This window comes from Schistocerca serialis, chromosome 5, assembly GCF_023864345.2.
Source record: "Schistocerca serialis cubense isolate TAMUIC-IGC-003099 chromosome 5, iqSchSeri2.2, whole genome shotgun sequence".
Lineage (NCBI taxonomy): Eukaryota > Metazoa > Arthropoda > Insecta > Orthoptera > Acrididae > Schistocerca > Schistocerca serialis.
The window spans coordinates 168,380,233-168,401,862 of record NC_064642.1 but is presented as its reverse complement, the minus strand read 5'-3'; the positions used below and the strand labels follow the sequence as shown (position 1 = coordinate 168,401,862).

The 21,630-nt window shown below is 45.0% G+C and overlaps 1 protein-coding gene across 1 annotated transcript in view; it reads left to right on the top strand.

The window, feature by feature from the left end:
- The window catches only part of LOC126481516 (UDP-glycosyltransferase UGT5-like), a 328,701-nt gene that overhangs the window by 237,910 nt on the left and 69,161 nt on the right, over nt 1–21,630 (top strand). Inside the window, exon 2 of the mRNA XM_050105314.1 lies at nt 15,282–15,467. Within this exon, the coding sequence (XP_049961271.1) occupies nt 15,282–15,467 (186 nt within the window). The remainder of the gene's footprint in view (nt 1–15,281; nt 15,468–21,630) is intronic.

The window sequence follows — 21,630 nt, the reverse complement described above, 5'->3', positions numbered from 1 at the left end:
ACGAGTCGGAAAAGACTTGTTGAAACATCAGCAACAGACGAAACCGCTCTTTTACTGATTATACAGAAGCGCTCTCCAAGCAGTGAAATTTTGCGTTTAGTCGTGTAAGCTGACCGATAAAATGAAACATTGAGAAGAGGAGGAGGAAACGAAATTAAATTTCACTGGTTGAGATGATATGTGATCATACTTCGCAGATTACAAAAACGAGGAAAAATCGCAAAGAGCTTGCGGCGTGTGCTAACTTACTTGCATCTACATCTACATCTCCTTCTACATCGATACTCTGCAAGTCACATTCAAGTGGCTGGGAGAGGGTTCATTGAACCACCTTCACAATAATTCTCTATTATTTCAGTCACGTACAGCATGCGGAAAAAACCACTAATTGTATATTCCCTTGCGTGCTCTGATTTCTCTTATTTTATTATGACGATAGTTCCTCCCTATGTAGCTCGGCATCAACAAAATATTTCGCATTCGGAGGAGAAAACTGATAATTGAAATTTCGTGAGAATATTCTGCCGCTACAATAAACGCCTTTGTTTTAATGATGTCCACCCCAAATCCCGTGTCATTTAAGTGACACTCTCTCCACTATTTCGCGATAATACAAAATGTGCTGCCCTACTTTGAAATTTTTCGATGTACTCCGTCAGTCCTATCTGATACGGATCCCACACGGCGCAGAAGTATTCTAAAAGAGGACGGACAAGCGTAGTGTAGGCAGTCTGCTTAACAGATCTGTTACATTTTCTAAGTGTCCTGCCAATAAAACGCAGTCTTTGGTTAGCCTTCCCCACAACATTTTCTATGTGTTCCTTCCAACTTTATGTCGTTTGTTATTGTAATTCCTAGGTATTTAGTTGAATTTACGGCCTTTAGATTTGACTGTTCTATCGTGTAAGCGAAATTTAACGGATTCCTTGTAGCACTGATTTGGATGACCTCACACTTTTCGTTATTTAAGGCCAGTTGCCAATTTTTACACCACACAGATATCTTTTCTAAAGCGTTTTTCAATTTGTTTTGATCTTCTGATGACTTCACTAGTTGATAAACGACAGTATTATCTGCAAACAATCTAAGACAGCTGCTCAGGTGATGTCTTGAATCGTTTATGTATATAAGGAACAGCAAAAGGGCATTGGGAACGCCAGAAGTCGATGACTTTCAGTCTGTTAGTACGAGCTGTGAGTTCTCTGACTGGAAATCACGAATCCAGTCACATAACAGAGACGATATTCCACAAGCACGCGATTTCACCACAAGCCGCTTGTTTGGTACCGTGTCAAAAGCCTTCTGGAAATCTAGTAATACGGAATCAATTTGAAATCCCTTGTCATAGCTCTCAGCACTTCGTGTAAGTAAAGAGCTAGTTGTGTTTCACAATAACGATGTTTCCTAATTCCGTGTTGACTGTGTAACAGTAGACCGTTCTCCTCGAGATACTTCATAATGTTGATGTTGCACACTCTCTGGCCTGTATGCATGCACTGATTCGGCTGGGAAAGGTGTCTTAAAGCCGTTGTGTCCTTTCCTGAGACAAGCCGGCCCACGACTATTATAACTGATCCTTCATATCCTGGACACGAGTACTGGAAAGAAGTTAATGTCCAAGGTGGTCTCACGCGTGGTCTATTGCTGACAGACTGGGCGATCTTGCTGCCCGTGAGAGTACCTCAACGTCACACAGACAGTTCATAAATACACGTTCCACGTGGACAAGCATTGTCCTGTTGAAAAATGGTACCGCGACAGTGTTGAGCAAGAGGTAACACATGAGGACCCAGGATGTCCATGACGTACTCTCAATCACTATCAGCTTTGACTTGGAGTCATACCCGGTGGCTTCCCACACCATAAAGCCAGGAGTAACACCACTGTGCCTGTCCAAAACATTGGAAGGGTGGGACCTTCCTCCAAGTCGCCGCCATTCACGCCGACAGTGATCATCCGGAGTTCTGCATAACGGCGATTCATCGCTGAACACAGTACGACACCTTCCCTTAGCAGCCTATGCTTCCCGGTCACAGCACCAATCCAAACGCAGCTGTTTGTCCTGTGTTAACAGCGGCGTACGCATGGGTCGGTAATTCCCTTGTCTGTCTGCTGCTAGTCTTCAACCATTGATGAGGTATTTCACAGTATGTTACACTGAGTCCATTACCTGTTCTAGGGTGGCTCCTGTGGATGTGGAGAGTCTGGTTGGTTGGTTAATTTGGGGGCGGAGACCAAACACCGAGGTCATTGATCCCATCGGATTAGGGAAGGAGTCAGCCGTGCTCTTTGAAAGGAACCATCCCGACATTTGCCTGGAGCAATGTAGGGAAACCACGGAAAACTTAAATCAGGACGGCCGGATGCGGGTTTGAACCGTAGCCGCCTCGCGGAATGCACACGCGGTTTGAGGCCTCGCGTCACGGATTGCGCAGCCCCTCCCGCCGGAGGTTCGAATCCCGAGTCCTCTCTCGGGCATGTATGTGTGTGTGTGTGTGTGTGTGTGTGTGTGTGTGTGTGTGTGTGTGTGTGTGTGTGTTGTTCTTACTATAAGTTGGCTTAAGTAGTGTGTAAGTCTAGGGACCGATGACCTCAGCAGTTTGGTCGTTTAGGAATTCACACACATTTGAACTATAGTCCTCCGGAAAGCGAGTCCGGTGTGCTAACCATTGCGCCACCTCGCTCCGTGTGAAGGGGTTATGATGTGCTTGGTGCACAATACGAGTACGACGATCCTGCCTTGTGGTTGTCAGATGTAGTCGACCGACATCTTTACGATGAGAATGCTCGAGTTCTCGTGCAGTCCAGCATCGGCCCGCTGTCACATCCAAATGCCCACAAATATGGATATTGCACGGTTCGACTAGCTGGACAAATGGAGGTCCACAGTGAAGCCCCTTTCAAGCTCTGCCACGTATTGAGAAGCTCGTCTCACACGAATACGCGGCATCTCTGCGTCCTTCAGTAATCACTCATCACCTGGCGCTGTTCACGCCCTTTATTTACCTTTCCAGAGGTGATAACTAGTATGAACAACACTAATGTATACTGGTTGCTGTTCTACCTGCAACGGAGAATTGCAACTCTAATCATTTACCTGCAGTCCAACAAACGTCATAACCTGGTGGCTACAATAATATTGACAAAAATTAAATAAGCTGTATGACGAAGAAAGTAACAGCAAAAAGGGTCGAAGAACGGACGTTTAAAATAAATAGTGTTATATGACTCATCCACGATTTGAGAAAATGAAGTCTACAACTAGAGCTTAAGTGTTTATATGAAGATGGCGTCTGCCATGTAAGCGCGAGATCCCGGGTTCGAGTCCCGATGGGGGCACACATTTTCAACTGTCCCCATTGATATTTATCAACGCCTCTAAGCATCTAATGGTCTAGATTTCATTGAAATTTCACTAAGTGCTTATAGTTGAGAAAGTGCACGGGCACACTGGTGAAACACATGAAATGGAGGCGCTTAACAATGGGAGTGGAGGGTTACAGTGATGGCCTACAGAGGGCGGGGAAGGGGTAGGGAGAAGCAAATAATAATGACCGAAGTACAATGTTTTAAAAGTAAAATAGTATACTGAAGTACGTGGTATATAAAAGTTTAACATGGGTACGTAAGAGAAATTTAACTCCGCCTGAACAGGTCATGAAGGCCCAACGGAACCGACCGGCCGCCGTGTCATCCTCAGCCCACATGCGTCACTGTATGCGGATATTATGGAGGGACACGTGGTCAGCACACCGTTCTCCCGGCCGTATGTCAGTTTACGAGACCGGAGCTGCTGCTTCTCAATCAAGTAGCTTCTCAATATGCCTCACAAGAGCAGAGTGCACCCCGCTTGCCAACAGCGCTCGGCAGACCGGATGGTTACCCTTCCAAGTGCTAGCCCAGCCCGACAGCGCTTTACTTCGGTGGTCTGACGGGAACCGGTGTTACCTCTGGGGCAAGGCCGTTACATAAGAGAAAGACGCTTAAAAACTAATAGTATGAAAAGAGTACACACAGCGGACAACTCTCAGAGAACCTAAGACGAAAGAAGAGTCGTGTATGGGAAGTCAGCAATGACAAACAAGTGGAAATTTTGCCTTGTTCGCGTCATGTCGGGTCGCAATATTTTCTTGTGTTTTCCGTGACTAATTCTGTAAGGTACCTACTTGCTGGAGTTGAACACTGATAGGCCGGCCGCTGTGGCCGAGCGGTTCTAGGCGCTTCAGTCCGGAACCACGCGGCTGCTACGGTCGCAGGTTCGAATCCTGCCTCGGGCATGGATGTGTGTGATGTCTTTGGGTTAATTAGGTTTACTTAGTTCTAAGTCCAGGGGACTGATGACCTCAGATGTTAAGTCCCATAGTGCTTAGAGCCATTTGAACCATTTGAACGCCGGCCGGAGTGGCCGTGCGGTTCTAGGCGCTACAGTCTGGAGCCGAGTGACCGCTACGGTCGCAGGTTCGAATCCTGCCTCGGGCATGGATGTGTGTGATGTCCTTAGGTTAGTTAGGTTTAATTAGTTCTAAGTTCTAGGCGACTGATGACCTCAGACGTAAAGTCGCATAGTGCTCAGAGCCATTTGAGCCATTTTTGAACAATTTGAACATTGATAGTCATAATCAAGAACGTACCTCTGATCTGAGATATGGGTGTGTGAAGGTGGGGGGAGGAGGGTGGGGGCAACGCGGAAGAAAAGGGGCGCATTTTCTTGCAATCTATTGAATAACTATGTTAATTTCCAAATACACCAATGTTACAGCTTTATAGCAGGGCGCTGTTGTCTACTTATTTAGTTGAGAGGGTATAGTCTGAATGATACTTGTGCATATTATTTTGCTGTTAGGCAGGTAACGTTCCAATACGTGGGAATACTTGCTATATTAATTTTTGTGTTAGTTTCTAACATTGGCTGGTAACAAGAGAAATTTGTAACAGTCTGAAAATAGCGTCGTTGTTAAAATTTCGTGTTCTCACCATGAATGTCTCTGGGTACGTTTGCTACTGGTCAGAATCCAGTAATTGTTCTGACTTTACTCGAAATCATATAGAGCTGATACGCCTGTTTGTCAGTCGGGGCTGTTAGTGAATTCGGTCTGCGAAGTCCATAAACCGAACCAACATTGGATCAACAAGGAATGACTGGAATTTCTTCGGTTTGTGTATTGACAATCATGAAGAATGTCGACAATGACACTGGCAACTTTTCCCTCTTCGATTGAAATGCAGAGAACTCGACAAGGTAGAAAAATTTTTCGCGAAGTATGAAGATCAGAATTCTCTAAAGAAAGAAGACTTTTACAAGCACGATATATAAGAAAAAAGATGATTACAAATACCTTTACAAGAACAACCATCAAATAAACGCGGACTTACAAGCCTTGGAAGCTAGAAAAGCTGTCATCGAATTTGGAAACAACACTTACCAGGACTTGATCAAATATCTAACTTTCAGATGAAACACATAGGCTTGTCCTGTAAGCACTTATTATTACTGACCAGAATAGGCTTACTTTCCTGAAAAATGCCGATGATCTAAGGTAGTACCTATTCTAACACTTTATACAAGCAACAAACTACCGTCCGTTCATTCTGCAGTGCTGATTAGACAAAGGGTTGAGAGAACTATACTAACACGGACAGAAACGCCACTGGACGAAAATGAAACTGCTCTACCGAAGGAGGTCCGATTTGGAAAGGAGACTGTGCTTCATTATAACTTCTTGGTGTAACTTATGGATGTACATTCTACTCAAGTCCACTGTGGCAATAGTTTTAGACGCAGAAAAGGCGTATTTCAAAATCTAGGGGAAGAATACTATAACGAAATTAAAACGAAACGCTAAAATTTCTTATAGATACGTCACAGTAATACCTCCAAACAAGAAACATAAAAGAAGCCAACAGTAGGCATCATTTGGGAATCAGATTTGTAACCCAGTTTACCCACCGTATCGTGAATAATAAATACTACCATAGAGGGAAACGTGATTCTAGCACAATTCACCCAGAGAAAACAGCAGTGGCTTAATTCACGGCAGTTCCCGTAGAGAATTTTCTATCTGCCTCGGCAAACAACTCGCAGTAGGCCACAGGTCCAGAAGAAAGCTTTGTTCCTCTTGGCTAACAAAGATGGACACGAAGTTAGATGACGTATTCCTTTGTCTCTTGAATGTGCAAAAATACGTCAACCGACATGCATTAAGAGTATCTAGAGCCATAAGTACAGTTTTATATTTATGTATGCAAAGTTTTCTAGTTTCATGCGTTTTTTTCTGAAACTACATGCATTTTGGCAGTGCTTAATACATATTTTTGCTAATAGTCAGAAAGTAATTCATCGTTAATAATATATGTCGATACCAATCTTCATTTACCGCTCCACTAATGGGCAAATATGTAATGTTCACTCTGATCCTTAAGAATATATCAGAATAGGTGACACAGTTACGGCAAGTTAGATAAGTAAAGCAAGTCTGAGGAAAAAATAAAAAAAGAGGTAGTACTGCACAGGCAACGAAGCACTGAAGAGGAAAAAAAAGGAAAAACTCACCTTAGAACTTCGTGAAGTGGTATCACTTATAGCCTCGCAAAAGTGGTAACAATGCTTCACTCCAGCACGAAACACGACATGTTAATACGAATCATATTCATTAGTGAATGAGTGAGAGATATTCCATGACGCTTAAGTATCCATTCTGTATACACTAATAAGCGTCGTTACTTGTGTGTCGTATTTGTCGCACGATATTTGCTCCCGGATGTGACGTCTTCACGTGGAATAGGAGCCGTTCCCTAAGGCAAAACCATCTTCTGAACTAACAGTTTTATTCAAACTGAAAACAACAACTAAGATCATCCTCAGTTATTTCAGGTTGCCGCAGTTTTTGTAATCGTCACTGAATTATTCAGCAACGAAATTATTGTTAACTGCCTAAGAAATTTACCTCGAGGAGAAAAAAAAAATTTATATAGAGGCTCAAAGAGTGCGCCATGTAAATCTAATCGCAAAAATGTATAAGTAAACCTTTTTTAGAAGAAATATGGTTAAAATCGACTCGGCTCACACTCATACATCTATGCAATAATTTCTGTATCACTTTGGTGGAGCCATCTGTCTCGTACTAACACTGTAACTGAAAAGTGTTAAACGGTAATTAGTTACAAAACATGCATAATTAATCGCCGATTTCGAAATTTTTAATTCCGCGTTTATAATTCACAAGTAATTAAAGGGTGCGCACTGTATTAAATAAAGCATTGCGTAAAAAATAAACCAGAGATATGACGCGGATCGCGTGATCAATGGCCGAACCACAGCTGTTCGCGACACGAGATATGGAACTACAGCGCCAAGCTCTTCAAAATAAACGATGTGGAAAGTTGTCGCAGAAACTTGGACAGAATACAAGAAAAATCTTCATTTGTGTGGCCACACCGTCCGTAGCTGCTTTACAGGTCTCCTTCAACAGAAAACAGTGATGTGCGAAAAAGTGTGCTGTGAAAAATGTGAAGAATGCATAGTTCTGCAAAGCAAATAAAAATTAAGCCACAAATATTAGTGTCAAAAGAAGAAAAACACGAAAGATGTGCTAGCAGACATTTCCCAATGTAGGCGAGAAACCAAGCGGAAATCACCACCACTGATGATGCTTTACCTCAATAAAGCGAAACGCGCCTGGTGAAAAATAAATAAATAACAGTACATTTTCTTGTAGTTGCAACGATAGAACTAAAATACCCTCAGGAAGAACGGAAGAAGAAGAAGTGCGCGTTTCGACTTTAGTTCCGCTAAATCTTGTACCGGTTGCACAGGCGCATTACTGCCGAGCGCTGCGTTATCATTCAGTCTCATGTCTATATGATAAGTGCCGTGACAGTTGACGGTAAACAGTGAATCGAGCGACGACATATTGTTCAGATATTGTTTATGTGACCTGTTTAATAATAGTCTAGTTGTCTGGATAAAATAAGATGGGTAGCACTCCAGAAGGTATGTTTATGACGTTTTTCACCGGTATAATGTCATATCGACGTAAAACTAACTACCGACATTATCCGAAGTCTTTGGCTACAAAATTTCCTCTGAGTGGCTCCACTTCCGTAATTGGCTCTCCTACTATCTTAATGGTGTAATTAACGAGCCAAATGTATTTCTGCGCAATTATTTGTACGTTTTTAATGGTCGTGCGACAGTGCCACACGATAAAAATGGGTCCCTCATTGCTACAGATATCTAATAAACTATTATCTACATAAAAAGTGTTATTAGGGTTTTCTGTAGAATTCTCGGGAAGCTATTCGGAATTTTGGTCGTAATTTTTTTTTCACAAAATGACAATTTTTTTACAAGATTAAAATTTCCCCGAGTAATATATTATTTTTTTCGCGAAATGCTGTAGAACTATTCAAATTTTGTACAGAGAATTCTACAACTATAACATATCTATCGAGAACTCCGAAAAATATTGTATATTTTTCGAAAGCGGGGTGCAGTCTTCGCCGACTCACAATATTCTACAGTAATGCCCAATGCCGACATCGGTCTACATAGTTCTGATGCAAGGAAATGCCACAATCGAAGCTGCGCCCTGGCCGATTGGTGGGCTATCTGAAGACAAGCAGGGAGGTCGGAATAAGAATACCCGGCGTTAACGAGAACGTTTTCCACGCAAATATTCCCGTGAGAAAACGATGCACGTCGTATTTCATAGGCTTCTGGCATCTTCGGAACCGTTCATCTCGAGAGTCCAGAACAGCCGCGCGGTCTAAGGCGCCTCGTGCGGCTCCCCCCGTCGGAGGTTCGAGTCCTCCCTCGAGACATAAGTGTGGGTTGTCCTTAGCGTAAGTTAGTTTAAGTTAGATTAAATAATGTATAAGCCTAGAGACCGATGACATCAGCAGTTTGGTCCCTTAGGAACTTACCACCACCACCAGACAGAATGACAACTGAAGAAGATTGAGCCGTGGTAAAAATTGCTGTTTTGAAGAGCGCGCCGCAGCGCGTAGTGTGAAGCAGTCGCCCTCCGTTTCTGGCGGTGGCGCCGCTGTGGCAATCGCAGCTTTGGTGTCTCCCTCTGGTGGGAAAGGGGAAAGATTGCCTGTTCACGTGCATTTAAGGGGCGTTATGAGCTCGCCAGTCGGTCAGTCTCCCGTCCCCAGCTTGCTAGTCTGTCTCTCGTCCGCATTTGTTAGGCAGTTAGTGTCTGTCTGTCGTTCGGAGTGCAAGTATGTCTGTCGTTCTGATCAACCTTTAAAGCCGGCAAAATGAGTCTTTCCACTCCGCCAGTAAGAGAACTTTGCGAGTGGTCGCCCGGTCGGGGCTTAGTTCCTGCATCTGAGTCTGCGCGTTAGGCCGCCAGTCTGCTCAAGCTTGCTCAGGCAGTGGTCATTGGCGGTTGGATCGATCGGTTGGTCGGTCGCGCACTGAGACTCTGAGATGATTTGTCCGTCTTGAGCGGCGGCGCATGTGAGGTCACCACGTGAGTCCAGTGGACCGCGGCGTATTGCGAGGGGTAGTGACTTCGCGGTCGACACGAGAGCAACAGGACATCGACATCATTAGATATCTGTAGACATCGGTCTAGCCGGTGCAAGCTGCGACGCCGTGAGACGGGAGATCGGCGCGCCTTCCTGCGTCCGTTGAAGCGGCTGGCAGCGGACGGTTCGGGAGAGCGATTTGTGGGTGCTGCGCCAGGTCTTCTCGAGAAATCGCAGTTTATTAGAAGTTAAGTGATTGGTGATATGTTGTTTGATTTACTCTTGTTAAATTCTACTTGTTTTCTCGGTGAGGTCACCAGCCGTTTTGCTTTGGGGTCGTCGCACCATTCTTCTGCGTTTGCCCACCCGCGGGAAGGTGGTTGTTTATAAATTGGATGGTCCGTTTTTCCCTTGTGGAGTAGAGGCGGGTTAGAGCAACCTGCGGTTCGAGTTGTTCGGTAATCTCCCTAGCAATCTACCGTACGTTAGAAGCTGCCTCTATCATGTTTGTCGGATTTGGTGTGTTAACGAATTTATTGCTTGGAGTGTGACGGCCTAATACCTGAAATAAGTTTTGATCTTTGGAAACTTTGATATTATTGCCTATGATATTGAGAGGTGGTATCTGTGTACTGTAGAGCATCTTAACTATTGTTTGGCCAATCTTGTAGAATTTTTTATAAGATTGTATTTCATGGGCTTTTATTTTTAGCATCTAAAGTTGCCACCGTAAGACTTTTCTTAGAAGTTAAAATGAAGTTGCACCTTCGGTGGCAAGGTTAATATTTTAATTGTTAGTGTTTTGTACCATTTCCATCCCTCCTGCGGAGGGGTGCATAGTTTGTGTGCTTGTGTAAATTGTTAAAACTGTTGGTTTAAAGTTACCTGGTGTGTTGCAGATTTGCACCAGTGTAGTCTTTCAGAGGCTGTTGTGAGCGGTCGTACCTACGGCCGTGTCAAAAGGGAGCGGCAAGGTTCTCTGCCAGAAAGCTCCTACAGTCAAAACTTGTTTCTTTCTGCCTCTGAATAAATTGTAACTTTGATATTTAAAGGGTGCTTTCTGATTACAATTTTAAATCTGTTTCTTTTAAAAATGCTTTTAGGCACTATTAAAGAGAATAAAATTCCCACTTGTTAAAAGGAATTTGGTTATGATTTCATCAGTTACTCCCTGGCAACTACTTCCACGCTTACATAGTGCGAGTAAATGTGTTAATGTTCTTGATGAATCGTTAGTAGCCGGCCGCGGTGGCTGTGAGTTCTAGGCGCTCCAGTCCGGAGCCGCGCTGCTGCTATGGTCGCAGGTTCGAATCCTGCTTCGCGCATGGGTGTGTGTGATGTCCTTAGGTTAGTTAGGTTTAAGTAGTTCTAAGTTCTAGGGGACTGATGACCACAGCAGTTGAGTCCCATAGTGCTCAGAGCCATTTGAACCAATCGTTAGTAAATAAAATTCTTAAGAATACTCTTTGATAATAAATCATGGTTCAAAGATAAAAGCCGACTCCACCTGACTTCTCCTAACAGCGACCCTCCTAATAGCAGTAGTGACACAAGCGACGAATGTGAATATGATTTCAACTTCAGAGTGTGAAATATCGAATGAAATGTTTCGGTTCGGCAATTTCAATTTGCAAGTCGTTATCAGCGACCTCACAAAACTTGATAACCGAAGTTTTGCTCGAACCCACTTAATTAATAATTTTTGATCCGCCAAATTAGATCCACCATTTTGAATTTTGTGATCTCGATATCAGATCCCTGATCAGCGACCCAAAGAATATAAAAACAACATAATTTTGTAGAGTTTTATATTCATTTTTCCTTTGTGTCCGGTTTTGAATCAAGTTGGCCCACTGTGCGCCGCCAACGATGCACAAGATCTCATAGTATATTCAAATATCCCTCAAGAACGGTTTGTGAAACTTCATATCTAGGCTGTAGGTGGGTCACTTTGCATCTCTATTGAAGCATGTGCCAGCTCGACATCTCAGCATTTCCAAGACGCTCTTTCGTGAATGAACGCCTTAACATTTGCACTGCCCTTCTTTGTAACGTTCGACATCTCCAGTCTGTTCTACTCGTTATGGGACTCTCAATATTCTGAAATGGATCAGAAAAATGTTTTGAAAGCAATTTCTATTGTAGACGGACTCAATCTTCCCACTATCCTACCAAGAAACTAGTCTGTCACCTGGTTTGTGCTGCCAGATATTGTATGAGATAATTGATCCAATAGTGATTTGTCAATATTATAGTCATTTGTAATAGAGTTGTAAGCTATAATACAAGGGTAATCCCAAAAGTAAGGTCTCCTATTTTTTTTATAAGTACATAGACCTGTTTATTTTTACAATGGTTTACATCAGTTTATAGCTTGAACATATAGTTATTTTTCGTCATAATCACCATTTCAGTCGATGAATTTTTGTAGAAGCTGTGGCAGTTTTTGTATGCCCCTGTCATACCAGCTCACCACCATGCTGTTCAGAAAGTTATGAACCTCTTTTTCACCTCGTCGTCGGAGCTGAATCGCTTTCCGCCCAAATGTTCTTTGAACTTAAGGAACAGGTGACTGTCACTGGGCGCCAAGTCAGGACTATAGGGAGGGAGGGTGATTATGTTCCACTGACACTGTTGCAGGAAAGCAACGGTTTGCCGAGCGATGTGTGGGCGAGCGTTGTCATGAAGAATGTGTACGCCCTTGCTCAACATTCCTCTTCTCCGGTTCTGAATTGCCCGTTTGAGTTTTTCAGAGTCTTACAGTACCTGTCAGTGTTAATTGTGGTTCCAGTGGGCATAAAGTCGACCAACAGTATCCCTTCCCGATCCCAAAAAACAGTTGTCATGACTTTACCGGCAGACTGTGTTTGTTTGAATTTCCGCGGCTTTGGCAAAAAAGGATGCCGCCACTGGCGTGATTGTTGCTTGGTCTCCGGTGTAAAGTGGTATGCTCAGGTTTCGTCACCCGTGACAATTGAGTCCAGAAAGTTGTCCTGTTCGGCTGCAAGGTGGTGTAGAAATGCGCGGGAAGCATCAACTCGTTGCCGCATGTGGTCCTCAGTCAGCATGCGTGGCACCCATCTTGCGCACACCTTCCGGTAGTCCAATTTTTCCGTTAAAATTCTGTGAGCGGTGCTTCGGGAAACCTTAGGAAGCAACGTGCAGAGATCATCCAGCGTGATCCGCCGATCTTCACGCATGCTTTGCTCAACCTTCGACACTGTCTCTTCAGAAACTGACGGTCCACCGCTCCTTTGTTCGTCGTGAATTTCGGTCCGACCAGCTGCAAACTCTCTACACCACTTACGAACATTTTTGACATCCATGCACGACTCGCCATTCACTTCCGTCAGTTGGCGATGGATTTCAATCGGCGAAGTGCCCTTTGCGTTCAAAAACCGAATAACTGCACGCAGTTCGCACTTGGCTGTAACATCCAACTGGAGCTCCATTCTCAACGGCTGCCAAACCGAGACTGAGCGCCTCAGAGCGGCGTGCGCATGTTTACACACAGCGCGTGAAGCACTCTTCATAACAGTGTGACCAACTGCCACACAGAGTTCTGTACTTATAAAAAAAATAGGATACCTTACTTTTGGGATTACCCTCGTAACACTGTGGTTCAGCGAGTCGACAGGTAGGGGCCAGCCACCAGCCGATCTTAACTCTTTCTCGAGTGCTAGGTGCTCGCAGCGTCGGCTCTTTGGGAAGTACACGCAGAGCCTTGTCAAATGGGTCACACTGGCTCAGTTCAGTTTTTTTATTTGTTTGGAAGTGTGCTGATTCCCTCGCGAGAGGGATACAAGTGCAAAAGGTTAGCGGTTTGTTAACCATCGGCATTGCCAAGACGCAATGAACAATGGGAAGGGATACGATCAGATGGATGACCTAGTGACTCAGTGCGTATACCTGGAGGCGTCCGTCATTATGCTGAAGAGTCTGTTTCGGCAACCATTGATGGAACAGAATGCAATGATATATAACATCAGCTAGTTACAGAAAAAACATAAATTAGGTAAAAATGCTCAAAAGTAACGTCGTACAAAGAAGGAACCAATGGTATTATTCGGTGATAATGTACTCATAAACCGCCAGAGATCGCATATTATTTGATTTATTATTAGCATCTCCAAATATTCATTGCCCTGACGGCAACTCGTGCATCCTCACCCAGCTCGCGCCACTTTTTGTTGACAGTTGTGCTAGTGGGGCTTTCAACTTGTAACATGTTATCATCAGTGAAAGAAATATCTGAAGATTCTCACCTGTGATGAGCGAAACTAATAATAAATCGAATAATACGTAATCTGTGCCTGCTTAACTGTACATTAATTCTCGCAGTCGCTGCTTGTAGGAGATAACTATTTGCTAAATTTGTCTATGTAGACCAGATTTCGTAACCATCTGTGTTTGTGGAGGCGTTTCCTTTCTAGTAATTCCGTTAGAAATTGACGTGACTGGTTTACAAATACACTCCTGGAAATTGAAATAAGAACACCGTGAATTCATTGTCCCAGGAAGGGGAAACTTTATTGACATATTCCTGGGGTCAGATACATCACATGATCACACTGACAGAACCTCAGGCACATAGACACAGGCAACAGAGCATGCACAATGTCGGCACTAGTACAGTGTATATCCACCTTTCGCAGCAATGCAGGCTGCTATTCTCCCATGGAGACGATCGTAGAGATGCTGGATGTAGTCCTGTGGAACGGCTTGCCATGCCATTTCCACCTGGCGCCTCAGTTGGACCAGCGTTCGTGCTGGACGTGCAGACCGCGTGAGACGACGCTTCATCCAGTCCCAAACATGCTCAATGGGGGACAGATCCGGAGATCTTGCTGGCCAGGGTAGTTGACTTACACCTTCCAGAGCACATTGGGTGGCACGGGATACATGCGGACGTGCATTGTCCTGTTGGAACAGCAAGTTCCCTTGTAGGTCTAGGAATGGTAGAACGATGGGTTCGATGACGGTTTGGATGTACCGTGCACTATTCAGTGTCCCCTCGACGATCACCAGTGGTGTACGGCCAGTGTAGGAGATCGCTCCCCACACCATGATGCCGGGTGTTGGCCCTGTGTGCCTCGGTCGTATGCAGTCCTGATTGTGGCGCTCACCTGAACGGCGCCAAACACGCATACGACCATCATTGGCACCAAGGCAGAAGCGACTCTCATCGCTGAAGACGACACGTCTCCATTCGTCCCTCCATTCACGCCTGTCGCGACACCACTGGAGGCGGGCTGCACGATGTTGGGGCGTGAGCGGAAGACGGCCTAACGGTGTGCGGGACCGTAGCCCAGCTTCATGGAGACGGTTGCGAACAACATCGATGTACTGTGGAGACCTCACGCCCCACGTGTTGAGCAATTCGGCGGTACGTCCACCCGGCCTCCCGCATGCCCACTATACGCCCTCGCTCAAAGTCCGTCAACTGCACATACGGTTCACGTCCACGCTGTCACGGCATGCTACCAGTGTTAAAGACTGCGATTGAGCTCCGTATGCCACGGCAAACTGGCTGACACTGACGGCGGCGGTGCACAAATGCTGCGCAGCTAGCGCCATTCGACGGCCAACACCGCGGTTCCTGGTGTGTCCGCTGTGCCGTGCGTGTGATCATTGCTTGTACAGCCCTCTCGCAGTGTCAGGAGCAAGTATGGTGCGTCTGACACACCGGTGTCAATGTGTTCTTTTTTCCATTTCCAGGAGTGTAGCTTCTTGTTGCGGCTTTTGCTTGCGGATACTTCTCGGCAGCACCACGCTGCATTGTAGTGTCGGCTGCTGTGTTGCAGATGCAGCTCCGAGGCCTGGCGCTGGTGCTGCTCCTGGTGGCAAGTCTGGCGGCTCCCGCGTCCGCGGCGCGCATCCTCGCCATTTTCCCGCACTTCGGGAAGAGCCACTTCGACTTCTTCGAACCGCTGATGAAGGCGCTGGCTGCGAGAGGACACGACTTGCACGTCCTCAGCTACTTCCCGCAGGTACCCGCAGGAAAATATTTAAGAGTTATTTTTGGCTCAAAACTATAATTCACACGGCACGTCCACGAGAAGCTAAACAAAACTAAAGGGAAGGCATGTTGAAGAGACAGATAAAAAAATTTCGCCTTTACAAATCTATCGCTCTTCAAGCAATCAAACCTTGTAAGTCCTAACAAGGGGGTTACATACGACTCCGTTAAATAAACTACACTACTGGCCATTAATATTGCTACACCAAGAAGAAATGCAGATGATAAATGGGTATGTATTGGACAAATATATTATACTAGAACTGACATGTGATTACGTTTTCACGCAATTTGGATGCATAGATCATGAGAAACCAGTACCCAGAACAACCACATCTGGCCGTAATAACGGCCTTGATACGACTGGGCATTGAGTCAAACAGAGCTTGGATGGCGTGTACAGGTACACCTGCCCATGCAGTGAATGGCGTATTGTGACGAGCCAGTTGCTCGGCCACCATTGACCAGACGTTTTCAAATGGTGAGAGATCTGGAGAATGTTCTGGCCAGGGCAGCAGTCGAACAGTTTCTGTATCCAGAAAGGCCCGTACAGGACCTGCAACATGCGGTCGTGCATTATCCTGCTGAAATGTGAGGTTTCGCAGGGATCGAATGAAGGATAGAGCCACGGATCGTAACACATCTGAAATGTAACGCCCACTGTTCAAAGTGCCGTCGATGCGAACAAGAGGTGACCGAGACGTCTAACCAATGGCACCCCACACCATGACGCCGGGTGATACGCCAGTATGGCGATGACGAATACACGCTTCCAATATGTGTTCACCGCGATGTCGGCAAACACGGATGCGACCATCATGATGCTGTAAACAGAACCTGGATTCATCCGAAAAAATGACGTTTTGCCATTCGTGCATCCAGGTTCGTCGTTCAGTACACCATCGCAGGCGCTCCTGCCTGTGATGCAGCGTCAAGGGTAACCGCAGCCATGGTCTCCGAACTGATAGTCCATGCTGCTGCAAAATGGTTGTTGTCTTGCAAACGTTCCCATCTGTTGACTCAGGGATTGAGACGTGGCTGCACGATCCGTTACAGCCATGCGGATAAGATTCCTTTCATCTCGACTGCTAGTGATAAGAGGCCGTTGGGATCCAGCACGGCGTTCCGTAGTACCCTCCTGAACCCACCGATTCCATATTCTGCTAACAGTCATTGGATCTCGACCAACGCGAGCAGCGATGTCGCGATGCGATAAACCGCAATCGCGATGGGCTACAATCCGACCCTTATCAAAGTCGGAAACGTGATGGCACGCATTTCTCCTCCTTATACCATGCATCACAACAACTTTTCACCAGGCAACGCCGGTCAACTGCTATTTGTGTATGAGAAATCGGTTGGAAACTTCCCTCATGTCAGCACGTTGTAGGTGTCGCCACCGACGCCAACCTTGTGTGAATGCTCTGAAAGCTAATCATTTGCATATCACAGCATCTTCTTCCTGTAGGTTAAATTTCGCGTCTGTAGCACGTCATCTTCGTGGTGTAGCAATTTTAATGGCCAGTAGTGTACAAACACTCGTGGAAAATTAAAACTATGTGCCAGACAGGGTCTCTAACGTAGGATCTTGACTTTCACTGGCAGTGTTATCGCGTCCTTACAGCTTTACTTCCGCCGGTGGCTATCTACTACCGGCTTGTTGTAATTAAAGTGTGGGTACTCAGGAAGGTCCACTGTGGGCTGTAATTACAATATGGCAGCCAAACGTGGTAAATATGCTAATGCATTAGTGTGGGGGCACGTTTACACTTCCTTGCGCCGGAGGTTTGAGTCCTCCCTCGGGCATGGATGTGTGTGTTGTTCTTAGCATAAGTTAGTTTAAATAGTGCATAAGCCTAGGGACCGATGACCTCAGCGATCTGCAATGCAGTCTGCCGGCCGGAGTGGCCGAGTGGTTCTAGGCACTACAGTCTGGAACCGCACGACCACTACGGTCGCAGGTTCGAATCCTGCCTCGGGCATGGATGTGTGTGATGTCCTTAGGTTTGTTAGCTTTAAGTAGTTGTAAGTTCTAGGGGACTGATGACCTCACATGTTAAGTCCCATAGTGCTTAGAGCCATTTGAACCATTTTTTTTTTTCAAGGCAATCTGCTTTGTTGGAACAATGTAGCAGATTAAAACAGTGTACCGCACGTGGAGATAAACTCCGATCTATATTGTAAAATCGGAGAACTCTAAACAGCACGTTTTAAAGTAAGACTGAAGATTATAATTGCAGTAACACTAAAATAATGTGTAGTCTAAACTAAATCAAAACGAACGCCTTGATGGCCTAACGGCACCGACCGACCGCCTTGTCATCCTCAGATATTAGGCATCACTGGATGTGGATACGGAGGGGCATGTGGTCAGCAAACCACTCTCCCGGGTATTGCCAGTTTTCGTGACCAGTAGTGCCCCTTCTCAATGAAGTAGCTCCTCGATTCGCTCACAAGGGCAGAGTGCACCCCACTTGCCAACAACACTCGGCAGACCCAGACAGTGACCCGTCCAAGTTCCAGCCGAGCCCAACAGCGCTTAACTTCGGTGATCTGATGGGAACTGGTCTTATCACTACGGCAAGGCCGTTGGCTTTATGAACTAAATAGGGTCTCCAAAACAAAAACAGTGGCTGTAAATAAAAGGACGCCATAACAAGAAAACATTATGAAAACGGGACAGATATCGGTAGAAGTGATAAACATGAATAAACAAACAAATGGTTCAGCTTCACAAAAATAGGGGAAAGAGCTTCTCAAATTGAACAAGTCAGTAATGCATAGGTTCACCTCTGGCCCTTATGAAAGCAGTTGTTCGGCTTGGTATTGATTGAGAGGTGCTGGATGCCATCCTGAGAGATATTGCGGAAAATTCTGTCCAGTTGTTGTGTTAGATCGTCAAAATCCTGAGCTGGTTGGAGGGCCCTGCCCATAATGATCCAAACATTCTCAACTGGGGAGAGATACGGCGACCTTGCTGACCAAGATAGGGTTTGGCAAGCTTGAAGACAAGCGGTAGAAATTCTCGCCGTGTGAAGAAGGAAGATGTAACCCCAGGATGGCTTGTCATGAAGGGCAACAAAACGAGGCGCAGAATATCGTCGACGTATCCCTATGCAGATGGCTACGAAAGGGTTTTTGCTCTGAAAAGGAATGGCACCCCAGACCGTCAGCCTAGTTGTCGAGCCACATTTCAGGTGACCATCGGGTTGGTATCCTACCGTTGTCTGGGCCGTCGCCAAACGTGTCTTTGGTGGTCATTGGGGTTCTGTTCGAAGTGGGACGCACCACTGAAGACGATTCTGCCCCAGTCAGAGTATGGAAACGCCCCAGACATCGGTGGAGTACCAGCCTGATGTAGTCTGCCAGACGGCTCGACAACTGGGATGCAATTTCTTTTCATAGCAAGACTGCTTTGGTTGGCATCAGTTTCAAGGCGAATAACTGCTTGCATAAGGGCAAGTTGCAGACAAACGCCTTATTGACTTGCTCAGTTTTTGAAGTTCTTCCTCTTGAATAAATCATCCAATGTTTCTGAAATTGTAATTATTTGTTTGTCCACGAACGTCACATCTACCTATTTCCGTCTCGTTCGGATAATTCCTTTGTGCTGTGTCCTTTTTTCTTTCTTTTGTCTCAGAATGCGCTACTCCTGGCCACGTGACCATGCCATGAGATCGTTCTCTTGGCTATTATGGATGCCAGAGCTGGTTTCCAGCATCTGGTGGAAGGGCACTTTGTCCATTCAAGTGCTTTGTCTAAACCGGTTCGCCATCGAAGCCTACTTGACTGATTGGTGCTAGTAGCTATCCTATAAAGACAGATGTTTTGAAGTATCTGTTGCAAATTAACTACAAAATGTCCTTGCAGAAAACAACACGTTCCAAAGGGGTGTTATTGGGAGCAGCAGGAAATGACCAATGAAAATGCTTGCAATTTGCTGCAGAGGCTAGCTGAAAGGGCCTGAATGTTGAAACAATTTGTTGGAGCAGGCTGAAGTTCAAGACATGATGGAGCCAGCCAACAGCCCTCACACGAGTCTGGACCAGACATGTGGTTCAAAGTGTTCAGAGTTTCTAAAGTCTGTAAATAGTGATCTTGAGTGATTAACGAAATTATTTTTCAACCACAGATAGCCTACAAGACCAGAAGTGTGTTGCCACTTGAAGACATGGAGTTCTGATTGAGTTTTCCAGGAACATATTCCTGTTTACTGAGTGTGCATATGCTCACGTGCCAGGGGCCTCATATTGCACTGTGGAGCCATCAGTTGCCTAGAAGGTGTGCTTAAAAAAGGACTTGGCTAATTCTAACTGTGGCCAAGTGAGTAGGTTTATGTATGATATTTCAAGTATTGACTTCGAGGACAGTGTCAGTAGAATTCATCAGGAACCAGCTGGATGCCGCCAGTGATGCACACTATCTAATAAAAGGTATCTGGCTGCTTGTTAGTGAATATTAACGTGGGTTGTGTCCACATTTCGCGTTTATAATGGCTTGAACTCTGCTGGGGACGCTTTAAATGAGCTGTCTGTATGTCTGTGGAGGAATGGCAGCCCGTTCTTCCTCAAGCAGGTGAATATGGACTGGGGGTAAGAAGTGAAAGAGGATGCTGCATGGTAGAATTCTGCATAGAGCATAAATTAATCTTTGCTAACACCTGCTTTAGGAATCATGAAAGAAGACTGCATTCCTGGAAGAGACCTGGAGACACTGGAAGGTTTCAGATAGATTATATAATGGTAAGATAGCGATTTAGGAACCAGGTTTTAAATTGTAAGAGGTTTCCAGGGGCAGATGTGAACTCTGACCACAATTTATTGGTCATGAACTGTAGGTTAAAACTGAAGAAACTGCAAAAAGATAGGAATTTAAGGAGATAACAGCTGGATAAACTGAAAGAACCAGAGATGGTAGAGAGTTTCAGAGAGAGCATTAGGAAACGTTTGTCAAGAACAGGGGAAAGGAATACAGTAGAAGAAGAATGGCTAGCTTTGAGAGAGGAAATGGTGAAGGCAGCAGAGGATCAAGTAGATAAAAAGACGATGGCTAGTAGAAATCCCTGGGTAACAGAAGAGATACTAAATTTAATTGATGAAAGAAGAAATCTAACAACGCAGTAAATGAAGTAGGCAAAAAGGAATACAAACGTCTAAAAAATTGAGATCAACAGGAAGTGCAAAATGGCTAAGCAGGGATGGCTAGAGGACAAATGGAAGGATGTAGAAGCACGTATCATCAGGGTAAGACAGATACTGCCTACAAGAAAATTAAAGAGACTTTTCGAGAAATGGGAACCACCTCTATGAATATCAAGAGCTCAGATGGAAAACAAGTCCTAAGTAAAGAAGGGAAAGCAGAAAGGCGGGGTCCATACAAGGGCGACAGGACATGAGGGCAATATTATGTAAATGGAAGAGGACGTAGATGAAGATGAAACGGGAGATACGATCCTGGGTGCAGAACATGACAGAGAACTGAAAGTCCTTAGTCGAAACAAGGCCCCGAGAGTAGACAACAATCCATTAGAACTATTGACAGCCTTGGGAGAGCCAGCCACGACAAAACTCTTCCATCTCGTGAACAAGATGTGTGAGACTGGAGAAATACTCTCAGGCTTCAAGAAAAATATAATAATTCCAATCCCAAAGAAAGCAGATGTTGACAGGTGTGAAAATTACCGACCTATAAGTTTAGTAAGTCACGGATGAAAAATACTAACACGAATGGAAAAAGTTGCAGAAGCTGACCTCGGGGAAGATAAGTTTGGATTCCGTAGAAATGTAGAAACAGGCGAGGCAATACTGACCCAACGACTTATCATAGAAGGCAGATTAAGGAAAGGTAAACCTAGGTTCCTAGCATTTGTAGACTTAGAGAAAGCTTTTGACAATGTTGACTGGAATACTCTCTTTCAAATTCTGAAGGTGGCAGGGGTAAAATACAGGGAGCGAAAGGCTATTTACAATTTGTACAGAAACCGCATGGCAATCATAAGAGTCGAGGGGGCACGAAAGGGAAGCAGTGGTTGAGAAAGGAGTGACACAGGGTTGTAGCCTATCCCAGATGTTATTCAATTTGTATATTGAGCAAGCAGTAAAGTAAACAAACGAAAAATTCGGAGTAGGTATTAA